A 27,942-nucleotide genomic window follows, 5' to 3' on the forward strand; every position below is an offset into this window, starting at 1 on the left:
TCTTGGCGCTGGTCCAAAGGGCATAGCATTTAATTTGCGAATTTTACAGAACTCACAGCAGCTTGGAAGTCAAACTGCTTATAAAGGAAGACTTACCTCTTAATCTTGATGTGTGTACAGTCAGTGCTTTTTTTCTGGGAGGATGCAGGGATACGCATACCCTTAAACATTTTGTGAATCTAAGTTTGGCCTCGTTGAGGGGCAGTATTTCAATATGAGTAGGAAAATGAAAGTACCCACAAACATTTTATTTTTTAGGGGGGGAAAGCACAGTATACAGTAATTTTGGTTATTTGGTGATTAAAGGAAAACATTGTCCACATACATCAATATATTTTTTATACTAATGTACTGTCTACAGCAGGTGTGCGGCATGTAAAAATCATAATAATCTGGCAGAGCCAAAAGGGGATTTGCAAGCATCACTGATCAGTGATACCCACAAAGCCCTGTTCAATAACATCAAGTGACCTTTGTAGCTGGTAGTCAGATCTTGCTAAGACCCTCATGAACCACTCTGCAAAGCAGCACGTTGAAAGAGGCTTCACAAGACCAGACAATCAACTGAACAGGTCACTTGATGTCATTGTGATGGTCACTGTGATGTCAGGTGACTGACTGGTGGGTGACCCCGCTCACATGTCAAATTTGGGGTGTGGAAGAACAAGTCACTTTTCACTTGCTCTCTAAAAGCTGAAAGGGAGGTGGGACTGGACAAGGCTCTTGGGGAGATAGCTCCAGAACCTAGTAAAAGATGAACTGAGTAATAATAAACATCCTGTTTGACATATGCAGGACCCACAAAACCATGTCATGAGCAACATGAACATAATTAACAGTTGCAGATGCTTGAAAGTAAGAGATGAAATCACCTGCCACACTGTGGTAGGGTCAAACAAATAAGGTGTGCCTGAGAGAATATGGGATTAAGCATGACACTATATAACAAACTTGTATCATTGTAGAATTTCTCCATGATGTAGAAATGAGAGAAAATCTGTGAAACGTAATGTTTATTTTCATTTAAATTTGTTCACATTGAATCAGAAGGCTAAGAGACAGAAGGAAGTTGCAGGAATGTTTATTTATGTGGCTTGCCAAAAATAAACTTCAGTCAAGTGGAACTCTTGCCACTTTCAAAAATATGCAATGTCTCAGTTGAGCAATATGTTTGACACTAGACACCACATCATGCCTCCATTTTAATGATTAAGGGTGATGGTTAAATAATAAAAACAAAAGTGGAATGTCTCTTGAAACTAGGACCTGAGGAGCACCTTTATGAAGTTTAAAACATAACCATGACAAATACTTAAAATGTTCTAGTTCTTTGCAATTCAATCTTATTTATATAAAATAAATGAGAACAGAAATATAAAACCTGCAATGCAGTCCTATGAATGCCTACTCATTACAAAGTCCCATTAAGTTAACTGGAGCTTACTTTCAGATAAGTGTGTATAGGATTATAACCTAAGGCAGTCTAATATGCAATATTTGGTTTCTGTCAAATTATACAGAATGCAAAAGCCAAGGCAAGCAGATGTGGAACTTTTGGAAAAATTCCAGAGAGACAAGAGCTCAATGTAGCAAAATTAAGATACATAGTGCCCAAATACAAAGGATAAGATGTAGCTTTTCGTTGGAAACAAACAAACATTTGAGTGTGTTCAAAAATTCTCTTTGTTGAATATGAAATGTATTCCTCGTGGGTCAGCTTCCGAATTGCTAATACACATCTTATTTAAGGTGTCAGCCAAGGCTTCAGGTCCACACAGAAAAACACCAACCCTGGAACTGATAGCAAGAGAAATTATCAGATAAAGTATAGCAGCAAAAGTGAGGCCATATTCTGCAGGCACTATGAAACAAATTTACCTTGGATGCTGACTTGCAATTGTTTTGAACTCATTCTCCCAATTTGGTCTCCCATATAAGGTTTTCTGTTTCAAGCCTGTGATCACATCTTTCTCTTCATCATGATGCACCATGAAATGAGCAGCCTGGAAAAAGGAAGGCAAAGAATATCCTTATTAGATAGTTGTAGGGTCCAGAGGGTGATAGCATGCGTTGTGTGTGTGTGTGTGTGTGTGTGTGTGAGAGAGAGAGAGAGAGAGAGAGAGAGAGGGAGAGAGAGATACAGACTGATAAAAGATAGAGACAGAAACAGAAACAGACACACACACACACACACACACACACACCCATACTCCTAAAATAGCAGAGTGAAGTTCAACAGTGGAACAACACAGCTCTAGCAGATGAACTAATATGAAATTGGAATAACTGAGTGAGGGGGGCCCTATTATGACTTGCAATATTTTGCATTTCCAACCATACACTTTGAGTGGAATTCAATGTAGCACTAAGGAGATTGTTCCATCAGGCAACCCTCCAGAGCAGATTTCAGGGAGATGTGGAGCCACATGCAGTGGGGAGAGGCTGGAAAACCCCAAATCTCTACTGGGAGTCCTTGCACTATTGCCTGCTAGTGGAATGGGGTACTTGAATCTGGCCCATGCATTTCCTCCTTTAATTACCATCAGGCAGCTCTTTTTCAGGAACTAACTGCATGTCATGTTAACTGTGTCCTGGCTCATTATGTGAGTTTCTTTTTTCTTTTTCTTTTTGTTTATTTAATAGCGAGTGTACCCACCCCTATTTTTATTGGGCCTGCATGCAGAGAGCTGTGATTACACACCTGAGATTGCAACAAAACCACCCCATGCTGCAATTACTGATGGGATGGGGAAGAAATCCCATTGGTGCCACAAATGAATGTTAGGAAAAGGCAGTTAATTTTGGATCCCAGTCAAATGGGCAAGCAGGCCACATGACCATTCCATACACGATTCTGCTTTTGGTGTGCCATTGCAAATGCCCCCTTCAAATATTTGTGGTGGCATCTCATAACTAGAATCCAGCATGTGGCAGCCAGTAAAAGTGGAGTTAGATCTGACATCACTGTGAGAATAAGGTTCTCAGAAGTGTGTCCATGGGGTTTTGGGGGTGGGTGTAGGCAGAAGGATTGCTGTAACTACATTGTCTTCCCAAGAATCTAACTACTTGGAAAGGACTACAGCAGGAAGTTACCTGAAATTCATCCCAACCAGTCAGATAAATGTTGTAGCTGAGAAAGTCTGGATTATTCTTCTCCTGCAGTTGAGTCTCCACTGATTGCAAGAGGTCAGCAAACCATTCAAAGGCATGAGTGTCCCTGCAGAGCCAGTAAAAATAAATCTGGAAGGGACAAGATGGAACTGGTTAGCATATTAGATTATGTGTTTAGTTAGGCAATTTCATTCTCTTCCTTTCCCCCCCACTCCAAAACCCTGAAGACATAAATGTAGTTCTCTGGATCACCTCTGATGATCACATTGATCAACAGTAAAGTATTATTGTAAGGCTACAATAGTGACCACCTTTATTGTCTAGGAAGAAGTTGAGGAAGTCCTTCAAAATGAACTGATTTCATGTGCAAGTGCAACCATGATGAGTAGACGTCCTCTCTTCTGCAGCATGAAGGATAACCTTCAGGCAAGGTGAGGACAAAACTCAGACTTGACTCCAATGGGTAGCAAGGGGTAGTAGGCATTCTTCAAAATATTTTGTGCTGCTCTTGTAGCTTTCAGTCAAAGTAAATTAAAATGCTTGCTCAACTAAGAATGGTCTTTGCCACCATAAGTTTTTCTGGAATTATCCCTAGCTAAGCAATTCTATTGCTTTATGAAAAAGACAAATGGGAACTGCAATAGTTGTTAAAGTTGAATTTGGGGCTGTCATTCTATGAGCTGAAGTATTTGATAACAGATATGCAACTCTGATCCTAGGTTTTTGACCCATGTTAAGATACTCTTGTTTATAAATGCCTCCCAAGGCATTTATATACCAGCAACATTTATTATTGGTCAGTGTAGGAAGTAGTCAGCCATATTTCTGTTACTTTATTGATATTATGACATTTATTTACTGTCATTTGTATGGGGCATGTTTTAATCTTTTGTACACTGATTATTTTTGAATGTACGTGGTATGCACACATTTTAAAAATAAACATGTTGATACTCATCCCAAAACAGCACTCTGGTTGCATGCGCCAATAGATCTTGCAATTGCAGAGATTAGATTTAAAATGATAGAGGATGTCACTGTGTGCATATAAAGAGGGACCCACTGTGGATTGGGACTGGGGTAGAGATGCTGCTGAATCTCTGCTGTTAGTTCTCCATGCTTGGATGTAGAAGTGAAAGTGCATCTACATGAACTAACAGTAGGGAGAGGGTTGAGCGTCATACTTTAATGCAAATTCACCTAAAACATACATGAGCTGAAATGCACCTGAACTTTGAAATTCACTCGTCTTTGAATTTTGCAATGCCATACCGCCAGCCAAATAATGTACCCCAAAATATGTATATTTGGGGAAAGTATTGTAAATATGTATGAATTAGTAAAAACAGAAAATGCATAATTTTAGTGAAAGTTGCTTGCAAAAAAGTGTACATTGCTGAGCTATTTAAAATTTTAAATGATGATGCTGTTAAGGTGCTACACTCAATATGCCAGCAAATTTGGAAAACTCAGCAGTGGCCAGAGGATTGGAGAAGATCAGTCTACATCCCAATCCCAAAGAAGGGCAACGCCAAAGAATGCTCCAACTACCGCACAATTGCACTCATTTCACACGCTAGCAAGGTTATGCTTAAAATTCTACAAGGCAGGCTTAAGCAGTATGTGGACCGAGAACTCCCAGAAGTGCAAGCTGGATTTCAAAGGGGCAGAGGAACCAGAGACCAAACTGCAAACATGCGCTGGATTATGGAGAAAGCTAGAGAGTTCCAGAAAGACATCTACTTCTGCTTCATTGACTATGCAAAAGCCTTTGACTGTGTCGACCACAGCAAACTATGGCAAGTTCTTAAAGAAATGGGAGTGCCTGATCACCTTATCTGTCTCCTGAGAAATCTCTATGTGGGACAAGAAGCTACAGTTAGAACTGGATATGGAACAACTGATTGGTTCAAAATTGGGAAAGGAGTACGGCAAGGCTGTATATTGTCTCCTGGATTTTTTAACTTATATGCAGAATTCATCATGCGAAAGGCTGGGCTGGATGAATCCCAAGCTGGAATTAAGATCGCCGGAAGAAATATCAACAACCTTAGATATGCAGATGACACAACCTTGATGGCGGAAAGTGAGGAGGAATTAAAGAACCTTTTAATGAGGGTGAAAGAGGAGAGCGCAAAATATGGTCTGAAGCTCAACATCAAAAAAACGAAGATCATGGCCACTGGTCCCATCACCTCCTGGCAAATAGAAGGGGAAGAATTGGAGGCAGTGAGAGATTTTACTTTCTTGGGCTCCATGATCACTGCAGATGGTGACAGCAGTCACGAAATTAAAAGACGCCTGCTCCTTGGGAGAAAGGCGGTGGCAAACCTAGACAGCATATTAAAAAGCAGAGACGTCACCTTGCCAACAAAGGTCCGTATAGTTAAAGCCATGGTTTTCCCAGTAGTAATGTATGGAAGTGAGAGCTGGACCATCAAGAAGGCTGATCACTGAAGAATTGATGCTTTTGAATTATGGTGCTGGAGGAGACTCTTGAGAGTCCTATGGACTGCAAGAAGATCAAACGCATCCATTCTTAAGGAAATTAGCCCTGAGTGCTCACTGGAAGGACAGATCGTGAAGCTGAGGCTCCAATACTTTGGCCACCTCATGAGAAGAGAAGACTCCCTGGAAAAGACCCTGATGTTGGGAAAGATGGAGGGCACAAGGAGAAGGGGACGACAGAGGATGAGATGGTTGGACAGTGTTCTTGAAGCGACAAACATGAGTCTGACCAAACTGCAGGAGGCAGTGGAAGACAGGGGTGCCTGGCGTGCTCTGGTCCATGGGGTCACAAAGAGTTGGACACGACTAAACGACTAAACAACAACAACAACATTGTAAATATGTATGAATTAGTAAAAACAGAAAATGCATAATTTTAGTGAAAGTTGCTTGCAAAAAAGTGTACATTGGACAAAATTACATACAAAAATGTGCATATTAGGAGAAAAATGCACCAAAATGCTGATAATTTTTTAGGAGACTGAGAAAAAGAAGCAAGCTGATGCAGAAGTGTGGAGAAATGGACTTAAGAATGGGAAAGGGGCCAGATTTGTTTATACAGACATAAAACTAATAATTCATAGTGTTTCACAGCACTATTTTCACACATAAAGATCTGAATCAAGCCCAACACTTGTCTTTATATACTTCCCAATCTCTGTTTCCATGCACTTTTCAGCACTAGGAAACAAGTGTCACATGCTTTGGTATATGTCAGGAACAAACCTTTTTGAGCTTTAGGTTTAAGGCATCATTGCAGTATTTGTACCACACAGACTTGAGGACTGATGCAAAAGGGGTGACCCCAATCCCAGCTCCAACCAACACCACGGTTTCATAACTGAATACATCTTCACTGGCAGTGCCAAAGGGGCCATCGACAGCTATCCTAGAACAGTGAGAACACAGTTAACAACAACAACTGGGACTGGCCCACGCATACTCTAATGATCCAATAGTTGCACAGGTCAGAGTCAAGCCAATCTTGCAGTGGCACTGTTCAGGGACTAGTTCCACTTGGTAGTCCTGGCCCATGAATGCTGAGACAGGGAGTAGTCTATGGACTAGGAGTTAGAGCAGCTACAAAAATAGCCCAAGGCATGCACAGGAGTAGGTTGCATGTACACTTATGCCAGAGTGAACCCATCTTGTAACAGTGCCTTTTTAGAAAACTGGTTTTTATGAACAGGCAAGGACCCAAAGTGACTGTGGTGTGTGGATCTAAGGTTAAGAGACCACTAAGCCTTGCAACTGATAGCTCTCTCTACTTGGTTTCTGTTATGTACTGAGTTGAATAGGATCCAAACTGCAGCAGTCTGATTGGTCCTAGAACAATAGGATCCAAAAGGCAGCAGTCTGATTGGTCCTAGAACAATAGGATTCAGAATGCAGCAGTCTGATTGGTCCTAGAACAATGCAGCAGTATGATTGGTTGGCAGGAACTACCCAATCATGCTCCAGATAGAAGTGAATCCACAACCTGATTGGCTTACAGTAGAATTCCGGAATTAGCCAATCAGGTGCAGCCCATTGTGTAAATAATGTATATAAAGCAGATACTTTGAGGGGACTTTCATTCATTCCTCCTCACCACTATGAGCTGAATAAAGAGCATGAAATCACTTCGCGACTCTGAGTATATTTCACTGGCGACGAAGGTGGGATCCCGCTGAGCTGACTGCCACACACAGCACCGCAGCACCGCCACCTGCCGCACCGCTGCCTCGCACCGTGTATCCAGGCTTCAGCTCCGGGACACAAGGAACTCAGAATGGCAACCGACAACAGCTTCTCGCCATTCAACCCAGCATCTGGAGACTGGGAAGCGTACGCCTCCCGTTTCACCTTCCTCCTAGAAGCCAAAGGGGTCACCGACGAAGAAGACGCCAAGAAGAGGGCGATATTCTTCAGCGTCTGCGGAGAGGAGACGTTTGAAATCACCCGGGCTCTCCTTGCGCCTGAAGACGTCGCTACTGTTCCATACAAAACAATAATGGAACAGCTGAAGGGGCACTTTTCGCCACAGCCCTCAGTGGTGGCTCGTCGAAATGCCTTCTACGCAAAGCGGCAAGCCCCTGGGGAAACCATAACTGGGTTTGTGACCTCTCTCCGCCAAGCCGCCCGGTCCTGCAACTTCTCAGAGCTGGAGAACATGCTTCGTGACCGCCTCGTCGGTGGCCTGAAGGATGAGAAGCTGCAACGACGCCTCTACGCTAAGAAGGACCTAACGTTCCAGGTCGCTCTGGAGGAGGCCCTGGCAACGGAAGCTGCCGAGAGGTCGACGCAAGAGGCACGGCCGAGCCAGCTGTCCCAACCGAGGGTCCACCACGAAGACCTCACCGACGACTCAGGATCCGACAGGGAGGAGGTGCACCGAGTACAGCAGCGCACTCAAGCAGCCCACATACCACAGCTGCCTCGACGAGAAGGAGGGAACTGCGCAAGCTGTGGAGAAAGTCACGAGAGGAGGACCTGCCGTTTCCGCAACGCAGAGTGCAGGCAGTGCAGAAAATCGGGACACATCGCCCGGGTGTGTCGGGCTCGGCCCACCCGACGCCAGGCGTCAGATGACCAATCCAAGAGCCCCAGGTCCCGGGGCCCAACGCACCAAGGCAACTCGACAGAGCTCACGGACTTCCAGGTATACCAGTTGCCCCACCCCAACGTAGAGAAAATTTATGTTGACGTACAGATAGAGGGGGCCCCATGCCGCATGGAGCTTGACACGGGTTCAACTCTATCCATAATCTCGGCAAGGACCTTAAGGAAACTGTGTCCTACTGGGGGTCCCAAACTCAGGCCGGCCCCATTCACCCTCCGGGACTTCCAAAAACGTAAGGTCCCCACAATGGGGGTGGGGACCTTCAGGGTGCAATACCGAGGGCGGACGCGGCAACTGGACTTGCTTGTGGTCAAGGGCCCCTACATTAGCTTACTGGGATTGGCATGGTTTGGACCACTGGGGCTAGCCGTCACCGGGGTGAACCACACTAGCTTACAAGTGGACGTGGACGCCATATGCAAGGAATTTCCGGGGGTTTTCGATGGGAAATTGGGACAGTATACGGGCCCCCCCATTGCTCTACAGCTTGACCCCGCAGTACGACCGGTCAGGCTCAAGGCCCGCCGGGTCCCGTTCGCCCTGAAACCCCGTATAGACGAGGAATTGGACCGGCTCGTGGAGCAAGGAGTGCTGGAGCCGGTGCCTAATGCCCCCTGGGAAACCCCAATCGTCACGCCCGTCAAGCCTAATGGTTCAGTCCGCATCTGCGCAGACTACAAATGTACCATAAACAAGGCCCTCACGGCCCATGCATACCCAGTGCCAGTGGTCAGCCATGTTCTTGCCACCCTGGCTGGGTCGAAAATTTTTGGCAAGCTGGACTTGGCCCAAGCATATCAACAGCTGCCAGTAGATGAGGCCACAGCAGAGGCACAGACGATTGTGACGCACAGAGGAGCATTCAGGGTAAAGCGGCTGCAATTCGGTGTCAGCGTGGCACCAGGCATATTCCAGAATCTAATGGACTCTCTACTTAAAGGGATTCCTGGCGTCACCCCCTTCTTCGATGATGTGTTGATTGCCGGGCCCACACCAGAGGAGTTTGAGGACCGCCTCCGCACCGTTCTGCACCGTTTCCAGACGGCGGGTCTCAAGGTGAAGCGGGAAAAATGTCTACTAGGAGTGCCTCAGGTGGACTTTCTGGGATTTATGGTGGACGCAGAAGGGGTCCACCCGACTGGGGACAAGGTACGGGCCATTTGTGATGCCCCAGCGCCCAAGAACAAGACTGAACTTCAGGCCTTCTTGGGACTATTGAACTTTTACCATTCCTTCCTTCCCCACAAGGCGGCGGTAGCAGAGCCCCTACACAGACTCCTGGACAAGCGGGCCCCTTGGGTGTGGGGCCAGCGCCAGGAGGCCGCATTCCAGGCAGTCAAGGACTTGCTTGTCTCAAACTCGGTCTTGGCACACTTCGACGAGAGGCTGCCGGTGGTGCTAGCATGCGATGCCTCGCCCTATGGAATTGGCGCTGTCCTGGGACACCAACTCCCGGATGGAAGAGAGGTACCGGTGGCATACTTTTCCCAGACACTCAACGCAACCGAGCGGAACTACTCGCAAATCGACAAGGAGGGTCTGGCAATCGTGAAGGGAGTAAAAAAATTCCATGATTTCTTGTACGGGCGGCCCTTCACCGTGGTGACTGACCACAAGCCGTTGCTTGGCTTATTTGCCCCTGAAAAGCAGACCCCCCAAGTGCTGTCTCCTCGCGTCCTCAGGTGGTCAATTTTCCTTGCCAGCTACCAGTATGCACTGATTCACCGTCCGGGGAAGGCGATGGGCCATGCGGACGCCCTCAGCAGGCTACCACTACCGGAAACAGGCCCCGACCCAGCACCTGCACAAGAGGTTATGAGCCTGGAGCTGCTTCCCGACCGCCCCATTCAGGCACAAGAAGTTGCACACCATTCCAAGAAAGATAGGGTCATCTCCCGGGTCCTGGACTGGGTGTGGAGGGGATGGCCCAGCAGCAGCCCCGGGCCAGAATTCGCCGGCTACACAACCCGCAAACATGAACTGTCGGCCCACAAGGGGTGCCTGTTATGGGGAAGCAGGGTCGTTGTTCCCCAGCCCCTCCGCAAAAGGGTCCTCACAGCCCTACACGAGACACACCCAGGGGTAGTAAGAATGAAGGCCCTTGCCAGGAGTTATGTGTGGTGGCCGGGGATCGATGGAGAGATAGAGGCCTGGGTCAAACACTGCCAGGCCTGCCAAGAATCCCGCCCAGATCCCCCAAGGGCCCCAGTCCAGTCCTGGGAGTCCGCCCAAGCACCATGGTCACGCCTGCATGTGGACTTCGCTGGCCCCTTTCAGGGGAAAACATTCTTCATAGTGGTGGACTCCTACACCAAATGGCTGGAAGTCGCACTGGTACCGTCCACTTCTACATCCGCAGCCATCCGGGTACTACGCAGGCTGTTTGCAACCCACGGGCTCCCTGACACTCTCGTCTCAGACAACGGGACTGCATTTACGTCAGGAGAATTCCAAACCTTCACAGCGCAGAACGCCATCCGCCACATCCGTTCGGCGCCATTCCATCCTGCCACCAATGGCCAAGCAGAACGCATGGTGCGGACCACCAAGGACACCCTTCGCCGCATGGCGCAAGGGGATTGGGAGTACCGCCTTGCCACATTCCTTCTAGCACAGCACAGCACCCCCAGCTCAACAACTGGCCGGAGCCCCGCTGAACTACTAATGGGTCGGCGCCTTGCAATCAGATTGGACCGCATTCACCCCGATAGAGCTCAGGATGAGGTAGTGGTGGGGGAAGGCAGGAACCCCCGGACCTTCGAGGCCCAGGACCCAGTGTACGCAAAGAATTTTGGGGCAGGCCCAGCATGGGTACCCGCCACAGTCACCAGGGTCACTGGCCCCGTGTCGTACGAGGTGCTAACAGATGGGGGGCAATGCTGGCGCCGCCACTGCGACCAGATACGGCGACGATTCCCGGGAGAAAACCAGGAGGAGGAAAGGTCAGAGGAGTCCCAAGGGAACAGAGGGGCAGTGAGGCCCATAGAGCACGAGGGGCCAGCAGGAGAGGCAGAATCAGTAAATACAGAGAGGACCTGCGAGGCCGAAAGGACACGGGAACCAGAACCACGACTGAGCGAGCCGGTTGCGCCAGACCAAATAGCCCCATCACAGCCAGCATCCTTGGAACACGAGCCAGAACCTGAACCCCGGACCAGGGAACACCCCAGGCCGCAACGCACACGTAGGCCGCCAGCGTACCTCGAGGACTATGAATGCGACCTCCCGGGCAGGACTGGAACTTAGAGGGGAGGGGTGTTATGTACTGAGTTGAATAGGATCCAAACTGCAGCAGTCTGATTGGTCCTAGAACAATAGGATCCAAAAGGCAGCAGTCTGATTGGTCCTAGAACAATAGGATTCAGAATGCAGCAGTCTGATTGGTCCTAGAACAATGCAGCAGTATGATTGGTTGGCAGGAACTACCCAATCATGCTCCAGATAGAAGTGAATCCACAACCTGATTGGCTTACAGTAGAATTCCGGAATTAGCCAATCAGGTGCAGCCCATTGTGTAAATAATGTATATAAAGCAGATACTTTGAGGGGACTTTCATTCATTCCTCCTCACCACTATGAGCTGAATAAAGAGCATGAAATCACTTCGCGACTCTGAGTATATTTCAGTTTCTGTGCTGGCAGGTTATAAAATCTGGTGTAAGAACAATGGCATTGTTGTGCTCATCTCCCTGTGTCAGTCTGAGGCCTCAACCTCAGCTCTAGTACTAACTGACCTTGTACAGTGTAATTGAGCCACGTGAGGGTGATTATGCCATACTGATAATGGTGGGCAGCTGGTAGGAATGGTGCAAGATCCCCTTCCACCCCACTGTGTTGCATCCTGTGGACCTTTTGTGCCCCTAGGAGCTTTATGGGCCAGCACAAACACACACTGGCTATTCCCTATAGTGAAGGTGATGCCACTACTTGCAGCACATCAGCAGCTTGAGCCAATCCACATAGAGTGTCGCAAACATTTTCATAGAATGTTTATTCTGCACATACTTGGGCAGTTTCCAAGCATCCTGGAATTCTTGCTTGTCACATCCACAGACTTGAAACAAGCGTTCTGTCCAGTCCCCAACGACACGTATGTGGATGCTGAAGTAATCCTCTTCGGGGGCAGAAGTCAATGTGAAAGGGTGCCACTCCAGCATGGACACTGCAGGACATTGGACAAAAATGTACTGCCCAACTTCCATCTTGAAGCCCTTCTTCTTCATCTGGAGCTCATAGGTTTGGAAAGGATGCGTGACAACCTAAGATGCAGGAAGTAAAGCACTCAGAACACCGGAAGGATGGGATGGTCCGAGCTTACATTAGGTCATCAGGATGGGTTTGCCGAAGGAATTGTGAAAAATGGTTGCAAAATCCTAAGCCCATTTACTCTCTAAAAATAATTATTTGAATGAAGAATTTAAGACAAACACTATATGATTAAGTGTAGAGCATTAGATATAGTAAATAATTTATAAATAAGTTATATTGATGGTTTGTAACATTTTGAGGCATCTTTCCAGCACTGGAACATAGCAGGCTCCCTCAGACTGTATGATGTGCATTGACCTGTAGTAGCTCTCCAGGGTCTCAGACAGAGGAGCTTCCCAGCCCTACCAGGCAATGAACCCGGGACCTCCTGTATGCAAAGCAGATGGTCTCCCACTGACCTACAGCCCTTCCCCCAAGATGGGATTCATTTTCTCCAGAGGATAAATAGGGACTTTTTCTTCTCTCAGATATTAGTATCAGGTTGCGTCCAGGTGTCAGCTGCATGTTTGAAATTCATTCTGATTTATTTGCAGGTTGGCTATATGACATCCTCTCAAGCATATTTCTAAATGCAGAAAGGCCAGGGGTTTTTGTTGTTGTGCAAATCTTCTTTAGTTAAAGAACCCACATTTGCCAGTATGCAAACAAACCCCACCCACAAAATAGCTCAAGTCTGGAAGTGCCTTTGGTCCCAACTATTTATTTTTCATGCCTACCCTTTCTCCCAGGACATCTGACAAGAAATATAAAAATGCAGCCAACAGCATTAACAGTTAAAACAGCATCAACAATAGAATACTGCACTGCAGGTACTACTTGGCAATATCTCTATATATTAATTTTTTAAATATAATTATTCTATCATTGCATTGACTTAAATACTTGGGAAGTAGAGGAACAAAAATAATTGCTCTACTATAGTTTTCAGTGAAATTTACTTTAAGGCTTGCCTGGAAACAGTGGAGACTGAAAATGCCCTCCATTAGCTGACAGCACTGTGACATCACAGTGTAGTTTCCCCAATGATTACTGATCAAACTGCAGCCATTCTGCTGGGGTTTCCTTTCTGCCTTTTTTGATACGTGCAAACTTTTAAAGAAATAGCTAAGAAAACTAAATTGTGATGCCACAATCCTGTTAGCCAATAGGGAAGTTTTTTCTTCGTCTCCCATACCCTCGAACATTTCTTTGATAAAAATAGGGACGTCCTAAGGAAAAACTGGACATTCCAGGATCAAGTCAGAAACTGGGATGTGTTCTGTAAATCCAGGACTGTTGCTGGAAAATAGGGACACTTGGAGGAACTAGTCTCTCACCAGGACTGTAACTTTCAGATAAATTTAATGTACATTTTAATGAAAACTATAATAGAGTAATCGTTCTTTTTTCTACAGATATTGACTGCGTAAATGCAGATAACAAATTCTGAAATTTAGGAGACATTCCTATCAACTTTAGGTGACATTCCTATCATCCTGGAGTTACTCTACGGTAACTCCAGGATGAATAATGCTTTAAGCGAAGTGAAACATGCAAGCTGATTTATATCACTCTTACCTTTGTGATAACAACTTTTTGTTGGGATCGCCAAAACCGTACCAACCGTTCAAAGACGTATAGAATCATGGGGCCTATTACCCATTTCCAAGTCTGTCAACAGAACAGGAAGAATTAACAAGCAAGGACAGGAAGGAATGTATGAAATTCTGTTAAATAAATATAAGGTTGCATTATGCATGCAGGAACTGGTTTCAGCAATTAACTCGGAGGGCTCATTGCACCACAGCCAATGTTCACAAGAACTTCTGCAAGTGCTTTGTCTCCTTAGAAAGTTACTTCCTTCACAATGGGCTGGTTTCTAAAATCTATTCCTGTTAAGAGAGTTCTTACACTTCATCTAATGTTTAGAGTTACTCTTGAAAGTGCACATCTATTATATCTTTCCTTTTCATCAGTAAATACATACAAATTTACTGGATATGTGAGAATGACTAATCCTTGACCTGGCTGGGCCCTGATCTATTGACATTACTCTTGCCCTTTCTGGTGGTAATCTGACTGCTAAATATTCCCATTAAGGTCTCAATGCCTAGATTTTTAAAGCAAGCAAGCAAACAACAGATCATACCATAGGAGGATTTCCAGAAAACTGTGGTTTAGGACATGAAGGTATTTCCCCCCAGAGGGTGTAATTCTTGGCACAGGTATCTGGATCATGGACACTCAAACTATCGGGAGTCTGTTTACGTACAATTTTTCTGGGAACAACAGCAAAAATCAACATGAGCAATGTTGATAATGGATAATAACCAAAATTAAAAGTAATTACTTTCATATCATAATATAAAATATATTCAGTTTTATTTTGTAGGCATAGCATGTATGTTCTGCTTTTTGTAATGTGTAATTTTAGGAAGGTTAATTCCGAGACACAAATCCTAGTTCAAATCATCTGCATTGTGGATGCATTCTTTGATTGATGAAGAATATAGACTGCAGAAGTTCATTGGTAGTAGACGATGGAATATATCAACACTGAAAGATGAGCAAATGAATGGACCTCTGAGGTTGTGGATGACATTATTAGATTCCCCTTCCACCCTGGCCTTTGATACCTGAGGCAGGTGTTTTCAGGGCCCACCCTGTTCCTATGATCATAATATGTTTTGATTTCTTTATAAGATTGAATTTTTGAACTGCTGGAACCCATCCTGGAACCCTTTGATGAAGGGTGAGGGAAATAATAATAATAATAATAATAATGATGATGATGATGATGATGATGATGTCCTGTAATGATATCCCCAAGTCTACTCTGGCAACACTATTACAGGACTTAATAATGTCCCCCACAAGTTAAGAGGTTCATTCGCTTGCTCATCTCCCAATGTCATATATGCCATTATCTGCCAACAATGTTCTTCTGCATTCTACATATGACAAACAGGTCATTCTCTATGCAAAAGAATAAATTGACCCAAATCTGAAATCAGAATGGCAATACCAAAAAACCAGCAGTGGGAACATTTCCACCTCCCTGAAGAAACTTCAGAGGAGTTCTATCATTTGTGGATTAAGTCAAGACAAATAATTTTATCTTTCTACATGCGTTGTCTAACTTGTATCAGAATGTCAATGACCGTTTTTTGTGTGCCTGTGAATTGCCTCTGTTAGTAGCAGAATAAAGATCACTATGTGTGCTTTCTGCATTTCATTTCCTTCTGATCTCCTGCAACCATGTGTATATGTCTGATGAACTGGACAGTTGTCAATGAAAGCTTTTGCTTCATTTCAGCTCAGTAAGTGCACTGATCATCCTCCTTATCTGCCAACTTGAATAAAATATTGGGGGGCCCAAGTAAACCCCACCTGCATAATCAATCAAAAGACACAGCACACCACCCCATTTGAATGGCAATGCCCATCAACTTGGGGAGGTGCCCTCCTCAAATATTTTGTAGGAGAGACCGAAGGGACCTTAGCCCCTAGGAGTTGGCTCCTATGTCTGGTTGTTAACATTTAGCTGGAAGAAGAGTTCTCTGACTGAATCCTGAGAACAAATTCATTGTTCTGTGATCCTTAGCTAGTCCTAATAAAGGTACTCTGACTCCATCTCCATCTAGTTATTTAGTGGAGTATCAAAATAAATAGATACTTACCCAACTCCATGGATGACGAGACCAGCAAAAAAGAAAATGAACAGATGATGGGTGAACCAAAATACTTCAAAGTATGACCTTCGAATGGTTTTAGTAGATGATGTGATAATTAATATTAGACACAGTGTAATGATAACACCAGTGAGGCCGGCCAGGGTTGTGAATGCTACTTTGAGACAACCCATAGGGCTCTGTGAACAGAAAAGTATGGGAACGTTAGCAAATATTTCACCACTGAATTGTGCAGCATCTCTTTCTTCAAGACAGCTGAGGGAATAAAGTTCCACATGAAAAACAATTGATTATGATTATTTATTACATATATTTCCTGCTGTTCCTCCCAAAGGAGTGCAGAGCAGCAAACATAATAACAATCTTTTAAAATAAAAAGTATTCTAAAAAGCTACAGTTAAGATATCTGAAAATGGGTACACTTTAAAACATTCTCTCATCCAGTAATCTCAGGGATGCCTAGGCAAACAGGAACGTTTTCAAATTCCTCCTGAAAGTTAATAATGTTGGTGACAGATGCACTTCACCAGCGAGGGCATTCCACAAATGGGGAGCCACCACTGAAAAGTCCTTGTCATTTGTCAGTGCCATGTGGGGAGCCCTTGGCGGCAGTACCATCAACAAGGCCCCCACCTTCTAACTGTAGGGTCCAAGATGGCTGATATCAGTGGAGGTGCTCTCTTAGCTACTTGGGTCTCATGCTATTTAAGGCTTTATATGCTAACACCTTGAATTGGCCCCAGTGCACTGGCAACCTAGCAGCTGCATTCTGCACTAGCTGTAGCCCCCATACAGTCTTCAAGGGTAGCCCCATGTGGCGTGCATTACCATAGTCCAAGCAAGTAGGTCACTAGAGTATGGATACCTGAGACCAGGCTATCTGGGGACAGCCGCAGCTGGAGACCCAGCCTAAGCTTAGCATAAGCACTCCCTAGCCACTGAAGCCACTTGAAACTGACAAGTGACAAGTTAGAATTCAGGATTACTCCCAGATTCCAAACTGTTCCTTCAGGGAGGTGCAGAACAGACATCTAATTCCCAGATATGCCCACAACACTTGTATCTTATCAGGATTCAGTTCCAGGTTATTGCCCCCATATGTCACTGTTTCCAGACACTTGTCCAGCATCTTCACAGACTCTCCTGAGGTCTGGAAACCAAGCCTTATGAGGAGTGGTTGAAGGAACTGGGTATGTTTAGCCTGGTAAAGAGATGACTGAGAGAAGATATGATAGCCATCTTCAAATATCAAAAGGGCTGTCACATGGAAGATGGAGCAAGCTTCTTTTCTCCTGTGCCTGAGACTAGAACCCAGTGGATTCAAGTTACAATAAAGGAGATTCTGACTAAACATCAGAAAGAAATTCTGACTGTAAGAGCTGTTTGATAGTGGAACAGACTCCCACAAGCGGTGGTGGACTCTCCTTCCTTGAAGGTTTCAAAGCAGAGGCTGGATGGCCATCTGTCAAGGATGCTTTAATTGAGATTCCTGCCTTGCAAGTGGGTTGGACTAGAAGACCTTCTGGATCCCGCCCAACTCTACAATTCTATGATTCCAGTGGAAAGGAAAGATACAGCAGTGTGCCACCAAAATACTGATGACATTGCTCAAAATGCCTGGATGACAGCTCCCAAAGATTTCATATTATAGATGGTAATTAGCAGATGAGACAGAATGAAACCTTGTGGGACCCCACAGTCCCCAAGCCATGGTGCTGATCAATGGTCTCCTAGTACTACTTTCTGGTAGCAACCCTGCAGAACCAGTGTAATAAAGTACACCCAACTCCCATTCCTTGAGTCGTTCCAGAAGAACATCATGGTCATCAGTATCAAAAGCTTCTAAGAGGTCAAGGAGAACCAACAGGGTCACATTTCCCTGATGGTCCTCAATCAGGGTGACCAAGTCTGTTTTGATGCAAACAGCATTATAATGGAACAGCAGTAGTTGCAGAAGGAAATAAAGTTATCTCTCTGCAACCACCACTAATTAATTGTTTCTCTAGAAATGTGATTGCTTACCGGAGATTTAGATCGTGCAAAATTGAGGTAAGAGTCTCCAGGAATATCCCCCAAATCAGACAGCGCAGTCTTAAGGGTTCTTTGCTCTTCAGTGCGAGCATCCACCAACCGTTCAACATTAAATAAATGTGCAATTGTATGAATTGCTTAAAAATAAAAACATAAAAACATATCCAAAAGGTGTTAGAATAATGTGGTGCAGAGGTAGCCAAAGTGCTGCTCTCAAGATGTTGTGGGCTACAATTCAGATTCATTTGTTTGTATCTGGCCATCAGACAATCACAAAACATAAATTTATAGCAATATGAAACAAACACAAGGTGACATCAACAGAAGTTTAATCAGATCTAAATAAACCACAAGACAGCAAATGTCAAATACCTATTTTTCCTGACAGATGTTATGACATGCCCCTTTCAAAAGGAAAGATTGCTCCTATTTTAAATGATTTTTTTAAAGTAAAATGGGAGGAGATGAAATGAATTCATGCAAATCTGAATAAACTTATACAAAACTTAAATGAATGGAAGCATAAAAACCCCTCAAAATTCTGACAAGGCACAGCATTCTCTTTTAAGAATTTTCTCCTCTTATCAGTTACTGCAGGTAGAAAATGTGCAGCCTTTTATCTTGTCCACCAAGTAGATGTGCTCCATGAGTTTGTAATTTAATTCCTCCATCCCTGACTGCTGGCGATGCTGACTGTGGCCCTTCAACAGATTAATTAGTTAAACCCTGTGCTGTAAGGATTGAGGGACAGCCCAAAGACCATTTGGGTAGAATGAGAATATTTGGTGTTAACTTAGTCCTTAGTTCTGCTCCCATCTCACTCAGAAACATAGATTTGGAAAAAGTACAAGTGACAAACCATGGTATTCTTAGGTTGCATTCACATGGCTGTTTATTCCATTTTCACAATGTTTCCCTAACTGTGCATTTCCACATTATATTTAAGTTTTTGCACAACCATAAAGCCACTTCCAGCAAGTTTAGCACCTATTTCCATACTATTTACAAACAAGATTTTTTTTCTGCAAGAAAGTAGCACAGAAATGAGCACTAAACTTGCCCTATCTTTCAAAATAGTTCCATAAGTGGCTTTTACATCATGTGATGGTCCATCATGTGGAATTTAACAGGGAGAAGTTATGAAAACAGAATAAACAGACATATGATTACAGCCATTGGTTCTTAAACTGTTTCTGCTCTACCCCCCCAACATCTGCTGCCCACCACAGCTGTCAGCAATACAGCTTTAATAAGACCTCAGCGCTTAATAATATTCAGTGGGACTTTCAGGTGTCTGTCTTAGGCAGAAGTGAAAGGAAGTAAGAATAAGAACTTTCAGAGTGAACAAGTGCACTTACTGTGCAGGGAATATGACATGACAAAGGTAGGGGAAACCTCCTGATTTTACCAGTTTAGTGCTAAAGCACTGAACCCGCTAAACTGTAAGTGTGAGAGTACCGCCTAGAGGGCTTGTATCTGGGTCCCCACCCTCTCCCTCACCCCTTCATTTTGTATTTCTAAATGTGATGGAAATAGCTATGGAGGGTCTGGATTCCTATGTTTTTAATGGTTTAAATCAAGCTCTGGTGACTTGCAGCACTTAATAAATAAATGTCCTTATTATTTACTTTCTTCCCAGCTCCAATATTTTCTAGAAACAACTCCACTGACACCTTCCTTCACCTTCTGACCCTTCACTTTCTGAACTCTTCATGCAAAATGCTACACTCATAGGAGTCACTAAAGCCTACAATGCTTCTTCCTAATGCAGAGTTTCGGAACACTTACTGGTATGGAGTGCAATCGCCCAGGCCACCAGCTTGTGAAATGTGAGGTTCCTGTCCAACTGTCTTCTGACACGTACTGAGCAGCACTAGCGATTTAAAAGAGGAAGTGTGAAGAGATTAACCTAAGCCTGCTTAGGTTATGATGAGATGCTTGTTGGGAAAAAAAAGGCTACAAACCATTTGTTTACCTGCCTTTAACTGATTACATACATTTATTTGCATACTACCAAGTTTCAGCAGAGATCCCGTTGGTGAAAGAAGTGTGAACATACAATTTGATAAACAAAGCTATTTCTTGCTAGAATAATAAAAACAAAGTGGCTAAAAACCAGCTTGGTATGTTAACAATGTAATATGGAGATGAAGTTGTTGCAAGAGAGGATGCTTGCTTATTCTGGATTCCAAGCTGGGGGTTCAGAAAAAAATTGCATTCACCAAGCCAGAGAAGCCAGCAAGTGTTCCCATGTCCTCTGACTCAAAATTTTACTATAAAAAACAGTGAAGAAGCAGTACATTCCCACCTTTTCAGAATAAATTATTCTGCCACCTTGGCGGGGCAGGGGGAGTGAAGTAACCAATACATACCAGCGATGTTATATCTTAATTAAAAGAAGATGCTTTGTAAAATCAAATACTGAAGTAAGAAAATGAAAACCTATATTCATACACTATTATTCAGTCTTGAATTAGATTATATTTTTTCCTAATGAGCTCCAATGGGGATTTTCATCACAATGCAGAATCATCCCTTGCTGGGAAACATAACAAACTGATATTTCACTCATAGCTGATAATTGTTTTAAAGTGCATGTTTACATTAAAGGAGTGCCTTCTCCCATATGAACCTGCTGATGGACAAAGACCATCCTCCAGGGCGCCTTGCCTCCCGGTCTGCGGCTGGTGGCAGCTGAGGAATGAACTATCTCAGTTGTGGCCAAGATAGAACTGTCTCTCTACAGAGTCTCCCTTAGGTACCTCTCTTCTCTTTACAGTGCCAGGCAAATACATTTTGACCCTCGCAGGCTTTGAAAACAGTTTTAACTACCATTAACTTTGCATATATCAGGAGACTGAGAGGATATATGACAGCCAACTTCAAATATTTTAAGGGCTACACATGGAGGAGGGAGCATGCTTGTTTTCTCCTGCTCTGGAAGGTACGACTCGAATCAATGGCTTCAAGTTACAAGAAAGGAGATTCCGAATAAACATTTGAAAAAACTTTTCAATGTTAAGAGCTCTTCGGCAGTGGAACGGACTCCCACAAGAGGTGGTGGACTCTCCTTCCTTTGAGGTTTTTAAACAGAGGTTGGATGGATATCTGTCATGGATGCTTTCATTGAGATTCCTGCATTGCAGGGGGTTGGACTAGATGATCCTTGGGTCTCTTCCAACTCTATGATTCTATGATTTTATATATCAGCTGATTCCTTGTTGTTTTACTGTCTGAACTGTATCTTATGGTTTTGCATGTAATGGTTTTTGTATTTCTCTCTGTAAACTAGCCTTGAACCTTTTGCTGAAGGGTGGTATCAAAATCTAGTAAACAAACAGACAGGGAGCTGAATGAACGGCCACAATTTTTCAACCCATGCATTGTAAGGACTGAGCAACAAATGAGAATCAGAGAGGGTGGATATTTGGTGTTAATGTAGCCATTATTTCTGCTTTTGTCTCATTCAGTAAAGAAAATCTTATTGGAAAATTTAGAAGTTACTTGTGAAAGTAGAAGTGAAATTAATCCCCAAGATTGGAAAAAGAGCTATTTTCCCCATAGTTCTGCCAGTAAAGGAAGTTCCTTGTTCCCTGATTTAGCTTGGACAGATATTGAGTAATACTGTACGGCTGTTATGGTCAATGGTATTAGAAGTTGCTTTGCTAAAACTAAGAAGAATCTTATTCCATGCAACCCTGTTAAGTTGAATGCATACTGTGTCTTTTTGAATTCAAGATGACGCTGGAAAAATGAAGGCTTAAAACAGAAAAAAGCACACACAGTACATAACTATCTCTTTCTTTGCTATGCTATCTTATAAAGAATGGACATATTTGATCCAATCCAGTAGTTTCTTGTAGCCAGATCCTAAATTTGCTAAGTGTGTTCCTCTGTATGCAGAGCTGATATCACCACTTAAGTGAATGAAGAAGCCCACTTATGGGGGGCAGTGGAGCTTGCATTACCAGTAGCTGATACAACTAGCATGGTCTTGCTGATCTGACTATTGTATTTGTTTTTGTAATGAAGACATAATTGTTGATGAACTGAGCATGTGTGCTTTCTTATATATGATTTCTTAATTTATGTGTGTCAGTCCTGGGTTAATGATAGATTTAACAAGCTCAAAAGTAATCAAAACAATTGGGGGGGAATAAAGTGAAGAAAGAGTGATGAGGCAGGAATACTATTTCCTATAAGAACCACAGTGGCTGGACTCCCATGAGATACTGGGTGCTTATTACTTTACAGTGCAAGTTACAGGCAAATGCTGCCTAATTATCAGGCAGAGAATTCCTTTTGCCAAAGAGAAGGATCCATCAAAGCACAACACTCTTCTGGAAAGCACTGTAATCAAAACAGTCCAATGTATTTTTCTTTCCTGTTTCATATTTTTGACTTTAAGGTCACACTTAGCATTCCAAAATAATGTGACAGAGAATTCTCACAGACTAACATTTAAAGGTATGAATATAAGTTGTTGGTTTAAAAAAAACAAAAAACTTTGCATCCAAAAACATAGCTTGTGAATTCAAAAGTTTATTATCAGTAGTGATGGCACACTGGGGCAGCAGGGCTCATGTGACCTCTGATTTGCACTGCACCAGCCTCATTGCTGCTTCACCACTCCCTCTCTGCTTCTCAGGAAGGTTGAGTGATGCAATCTACTGAAAGTCAGGTGGAGATTGGGCCACCTTTGCCTTCTGCTAATGTTTAACATGCTGGTGCACTTGCCAGCAAAGTGTGATTACAGCTTCCCTTTGTGTGCATGCTGGCTGCAGGGCAATGCACAGCTCGTAATAGGCCCAGGGCAGATGGGAAGTGTAGGTCCCATTTCAATAATCTTTACTAAAGGGTCCCCCTTTGCCTCTAACCAGGAGGACTCAGAGTAGGTCTTCTCAAAATTGTAGCCCCCCTGCCCCCATTCTGTCCTGGCTGGCTGTCAGTGTATCAGGAGTTTTTCTTGACAGGGAACAAACATATTTTGAAAGCTCTCCTGCATTTTGTGTCAACAGGACAGAAAAAAATATGAATCAACACTGAACGTTCTCATACTTTCATCACAGAAACAGATCAGGTGAATATGTTCACAGATAGTTCATTCATTGTAACAAAAGTTGCACTGAACAAGCACAATTTTGTAGGTTGCTTACTATCACTAACAATGGAAAATACTTCTCCATCTTACCGCACTGGAGCCTCTGAGGAAGGAAAGCAGATTTCTACAGACGGGAAGCAGGATCAGCATGCAGTTGAAATTCAGGCATGCTGCAGGTGCCCGAGCCAGGGCCAGGAAAGGCTAAAATGTAAGGCAACAGGATTCAAATTAACTAAGCAGCATTATCTGAAGAATGTATGGGAAGAGAGGTAGAAAACTAATCTGAACCTTTATGTTCCAGGTGCACCAACGTTAAGGATGCCAGACCAGTATATATGAACGTGAAGAAAACAAGAATTGGACTAAATGGAAGGACAGATCGTCTATTGTAAAATGGTTTATAGAAAGCTAATTTACATGATCAGATTTAGCAGATCTCTCATACATATCTAGTCAACTGGCTACCACAGGTGAATTCCATACCTCTAATGGAGGCAAGAATATTACCTGGTAAATTGCCACCTTAACTGGTGGGGTGAATTCATTTTAAGTGAGCCCAGAATGAAACATTTCTTACAGTATTCACCTCAAAAGAAAAGTTACCTTTCTTTTGAGATGGGAAGGGAAATAACTAAAAGCACATGCTTAAGCAGAAGGGGGGGATCTTACCAGGCATCCCCCCAAAATCCCTTCTCTTCTTTGCACTCCATTTTGATGTACCTTGAAGTTCACCCCATCGAGGTAGTCCAATACATTTTGCCTCCTGAGGCAGAAATGTCCCTCCTGACACCCAGGCCCCAAGTCAAGATATACAGTACCCAAGGCAGGCCAAGTTACTTTTGGCACTTGAGGCATAAAATTCCAAAAGTTACTCTCACTGTGAGTAAATACATAATAAATAAATAAATAAATAAATAAATAAATAAATAAATAAATAAATAAATTTATTAATTTTCCTTTCATATTGCCCCAAATCAGCTACTTCACTCTGCTTACCAGTGGGGCCAACCCTGCTCTCCCCATACATACACACACAGTTTAAAATAAAACTTGTGTTGCAAGCTTGGAATGAGTGAGTACGTGTGAAGGAATTTTATTCTCTCTGTTTGGTTTATATTTGTCCCACTGGGGAACTTAAACCTGTTGTAATGGCACAGACACTTGAACAGGAAATATTTTCATATGCTAAGTGTGATATTTCTCTTTGTTTAGTTTTTAATTAAAAACTGTTTTGGAAGATGATAAAATTGAAAAATACAGTCTCCACACCAAGGATGGGGAACCTGTGGCCCTCCAGATATTGTGAGACTACAACTCCTATAATCCTTGACCACTGACCATGCTAGCTGAGTCTGTTAAGAGTTGCCTAGACTAACAACATCTAATTTGATCTTAGAAGAATCATGAAGGTGAACCTTTGCATAATATTCCTACAACTGATCTCTGGAGGCCTTGCCAAATCACCGCAGTCATTTCCAAATAACAAACATCTTTTTGAGAGTCACAGCTGAGTTGGTAGTTGATTCTGACAAGAAGTGAGAGAAGAAAATGGGAAATGGAAGCAAGGAAGGGAAGTGGCCATACTGGAACTTCTATGATTGCTTAAAAGTGAATGGGTGGGAACATACCGGACTGCTGTATTTTTGAATAGTCAAGTTGAAACCACGATTGCTCTAGGATTACCTGTTTATTGGTCATTTATCCCAACTTGTTTACAGGGAGGTTATATGATGTCATGTCAATCAATTTTTCCTCACATTTCTCATGCATTCTCAGAGTTGCCTGGAAACCAACTACAGTTGGGGTGGGGTAGCCATTACTATTTTAAAAAGTATGATACTGCTTCATATGTCTAGTGCAGATGGGGTCTGTGTCTAACCCAGCAGTAGGTCCTATTGAATTCAATGGGGCTTACTTACACCCAGTTAAGGAGGCCTGAGATGCAGCATAAATTAACATTCTTTTGACAGAGGTACAGTAAATATACATCAGTGTACAGTAAATACACAGTGTTTCCATGCACTGCTCTGGTTAGCCAGAAGCGGCTTAGTCATGCTGGTCACATAACTTGTATGCTGGCTCCCTCGGCCAGTAAAGCGAGATGAGCACCGCAACCCCAGAGTCTGCGACTGGACCTAATGGTCAGGGGTCCCTTTACCCTTTACCTTTACAGTAAATATGCATCTAGTACTTACCCCAAGAAGTTCTCTTGTATAGATGTATTCCCTTCCAAGGTCATATACCAAGTAGTACCACCAGAAGAGGAAGATATTTATAGCCAGCCACACAATCTAAAGGAAAAAAAATGTATGATCTTAATTTATTTTCAGTTGCTGAGAAATCAAGAGTTTAAACTGGAACACTTAAACTGGAACACTTTTGAGTCTGTTCTTCCTAGGGAACAGAGTGTTTTATTATTATTATTATTATTATTATTATTATTATTATTATTATTATTAACAATAATAATAATAATAATAATAAACCACCCACTCATTAAAAAAAAATCATGGCAACTTACAATAAAATAATTGAAACAACATAAAATACAGAACAAATGATCAGAACGGGATCAAATTAATTTTCTAAAATTATTTGGCAAAGGGAAATGCTCACAATACCTTTGGGAATCAGCTAGGATCTCAACTGCACTGACAACTGCCCTAGGAGCTGGGACGGGGTGGTGGTGGTGGTGGTGGTAGCCATTTGCATTTTCAACAATGCCCAATGACACAGCATCGCCACATCAAGGATGTTATTAAATGTTGGTGCCAACTTTCCTGGCATGGAAGGCCACCCTGCTGCCACCCTAGGAAGCCCATTGATGCAGAAATTTCTTTCTCCAGAGAAAACTTTACAGAAGTCTTGTTAAATGTGGAACTAGCCCTGAAACACCCATGGTTATGAAGAAATCTTCCATGTTCTGGTAAATACCCCTTTCTCCAGTCATAAATCATACCAGTTTTTAACATGAGACGAGCACAACTTTTCAAAGATTTGTCAAAACTAGTTTGAACATCTCAGGAATTTTGACATCAATTCTTGTTCAACTTAATCTAAACAGTCTGATAATTATCAGTTCCATGTGATCACTGTGCATATTAAACAATGAGATTGTTATTTAATAACATTTTTTAAAATGTAGGTGGTAAATTGCAAATTAAGGATAGTATATATTTCATGTGCAGTGTAGCCCCCCCCATTTATTTATCACCTTTGTAAGAAAGTTTTTATTAAAGTGATGTTCAGTTCCAGAACATACACAAAAGTTACTTATATTTAAAACCAAGTGTATAAAGAAAATACTGTACAATAACATAAAAATTGTATTTAAAGCTACTCATTCCTGTACAACACAGATTCTAAAAGTTCATACATAATTCTACTTTCTGAGACTTTGAGACGCTTCTATTACCCATGGCTAGATTAATCGCATTAATGGATTTTTGGTTGGAAGGTAGCATCAGAAAGGTGGAAAACTTCTGTAAGACTTCTGTAAGCTGTGGTTTCCATGCCTGACATAGTTTACCGCCCCTTCCAACTGAATATTTTGTTATTTATTGATTGTCTTCAATCAAGCTAAACTGACTAAACATTTTTAAAAGCTACAATATTTTCTTACATTTCAATTCAATGTTGTTGTTTTTTCACAGACCAAACATTCTTATACAAGCCTTTTGATGAATCTCCTCATTCTGAATGCTTCCTTTCCATCACATTAAGGATGTGTATCTGATGCTGGTCACACACAGAATAGATCCACTGAGGTACATTAATTTCAGAGTGGAATGTAGCTGGATACAACCCAATGCCTTTATTTTAATTTTTTATATATATTTTAAAAAACACCTTTTATTGATGAAGAGGTCTGCATGATAATAAACCAATGGCAATCACTGAAAGAAAGAAATATAGTCTTATTAAAAATTATTATTGTACTTACAATGACAAATATGGAAAGTCCCTCATTTTCTATCCAGTTGCCCATTCTGATCGCTGCTTGAGAGACACTGAACAGATCGTTCTGAGGTATGCGAGTTTTGGGGACTTTCCCCCCCACAGGAAGTGAAAGCTTACAGGCTTGCCACAGCCTATTTCCCTATTTCGGTTTGCATGCAATTAGCTAATCACTTATACATCATACATGTTTCTAATGTCCAGCCTTTTCACATTAGTAAAATGAATGAAAGGAATTGTTTAATGAAAGGAATTGTAGCAATGAATGTGCTTGCTTCCTCCTATGGTCAATGGCTTGGATTGTGTTGCTCATTTGGTGTGGGGCAGGGGAGAGGATTTCCACCAACTCCACCCTCCATCTGCAGCCTTATGCACACCATCCAACACCATCCAACCCCTGCGCCAGTGTTGTGGAGGAAATGGGTGTATAAAATAGCTTTAATATTATATTGTATTGTGCATGTGTTAACAAATAATATGGAAACCGCTTTGGGGGGCATATTTTGCCTGAGAAGCAGTCTAAAGATCTACTGCACATTATAGTCTGCCTGTAGAAAAGCTGGCACACAGATGCAATTTTGAGATCCCATGTAACACTTGTACAGTGTTTGTCCTGAGCGTGGAACAGAAACAAAACCTGCAAGAGAGCAAGCATAATAGTTAACAGCATGAGGCAGGAGATGTTACAATTC

At 42.9% G+C, this 27,942-nt stretch overlaps 2 protein-coding genes across 5 annotated transcripts in view; both read right to left on the minus strand.

The window, feature by feature from the left end:
• Positions 1-27,942, minus strand: part of LANCL3 (LanC like family member 3) — a 186,058-nt gene that overhangs the window by 96,556 nt on the left and 61,560 nt on the right. The gene's annotated exons all lie outside the window — the stretch shown is intronic.
• On the minus strand, positions 1,066-27,637 carry LOC128413101 (cytochrome b-245 heavy chain). 3 transcript variants are annotated; one of them, XM_053386936.1, is made up of 13 exons: positions 27,237-27,637; positions 25,489-25,584; positions 23,384-23,494; positions 19,981-20,065; positions 18,184-18,329; positions 16,150-16,340; positions 14,619-14,748; positions 14,048-14,140; positions 12,227-12,480; positions 6,346-6,508; positions 3,094-3,240; positions 1,879-2,003; positions 1,066-1,797 (listed from the first exon to the last, which is right to left on the minus strand). In XM_053386936.1, the coding sequence occupies exons 1-13, from the start codon at positions 27,279-27,281 to the stop codon at positions 1,671-1,673; spliced, it is 1,713 nt and encodes a 570-aa protein (XP_053242911.1). In that variant the 5' UTR covers positions 27,282-27,637; the 3' UTR covers positions 1,066-1,670. The 3 variants fall into 3 exon arrangements, with proteins under 3 accessions (XP_053242911.1, XP_053242913.1, XP_053242912.1); XM_053386938.1 differs by lacking the exon at positions 27,237-27,637 and adding an exon at positions 27,143-27,190; XM_053386937.1 differs by lacking the exon at positions 27,237-27,637 and adding an exon at positions 26,916-27,129.

The sequence above is a fragment of the Podarcis raffonei genome, chromosome 4 (genome assembly GCF_027172205.1).
Source record: "Podarcis raffonei isolate rPodRaf1 chromosome 4, rPodRaf1.pri, whole genome shotgun sequence".
Classification (NCBI taxonomy): domain Eukaryota; kingdom Metazoa; phylum Chordata; class Lepidosauria; order Squamata; family Lacertidae; genus Podarcis; species Podarcis raffonei.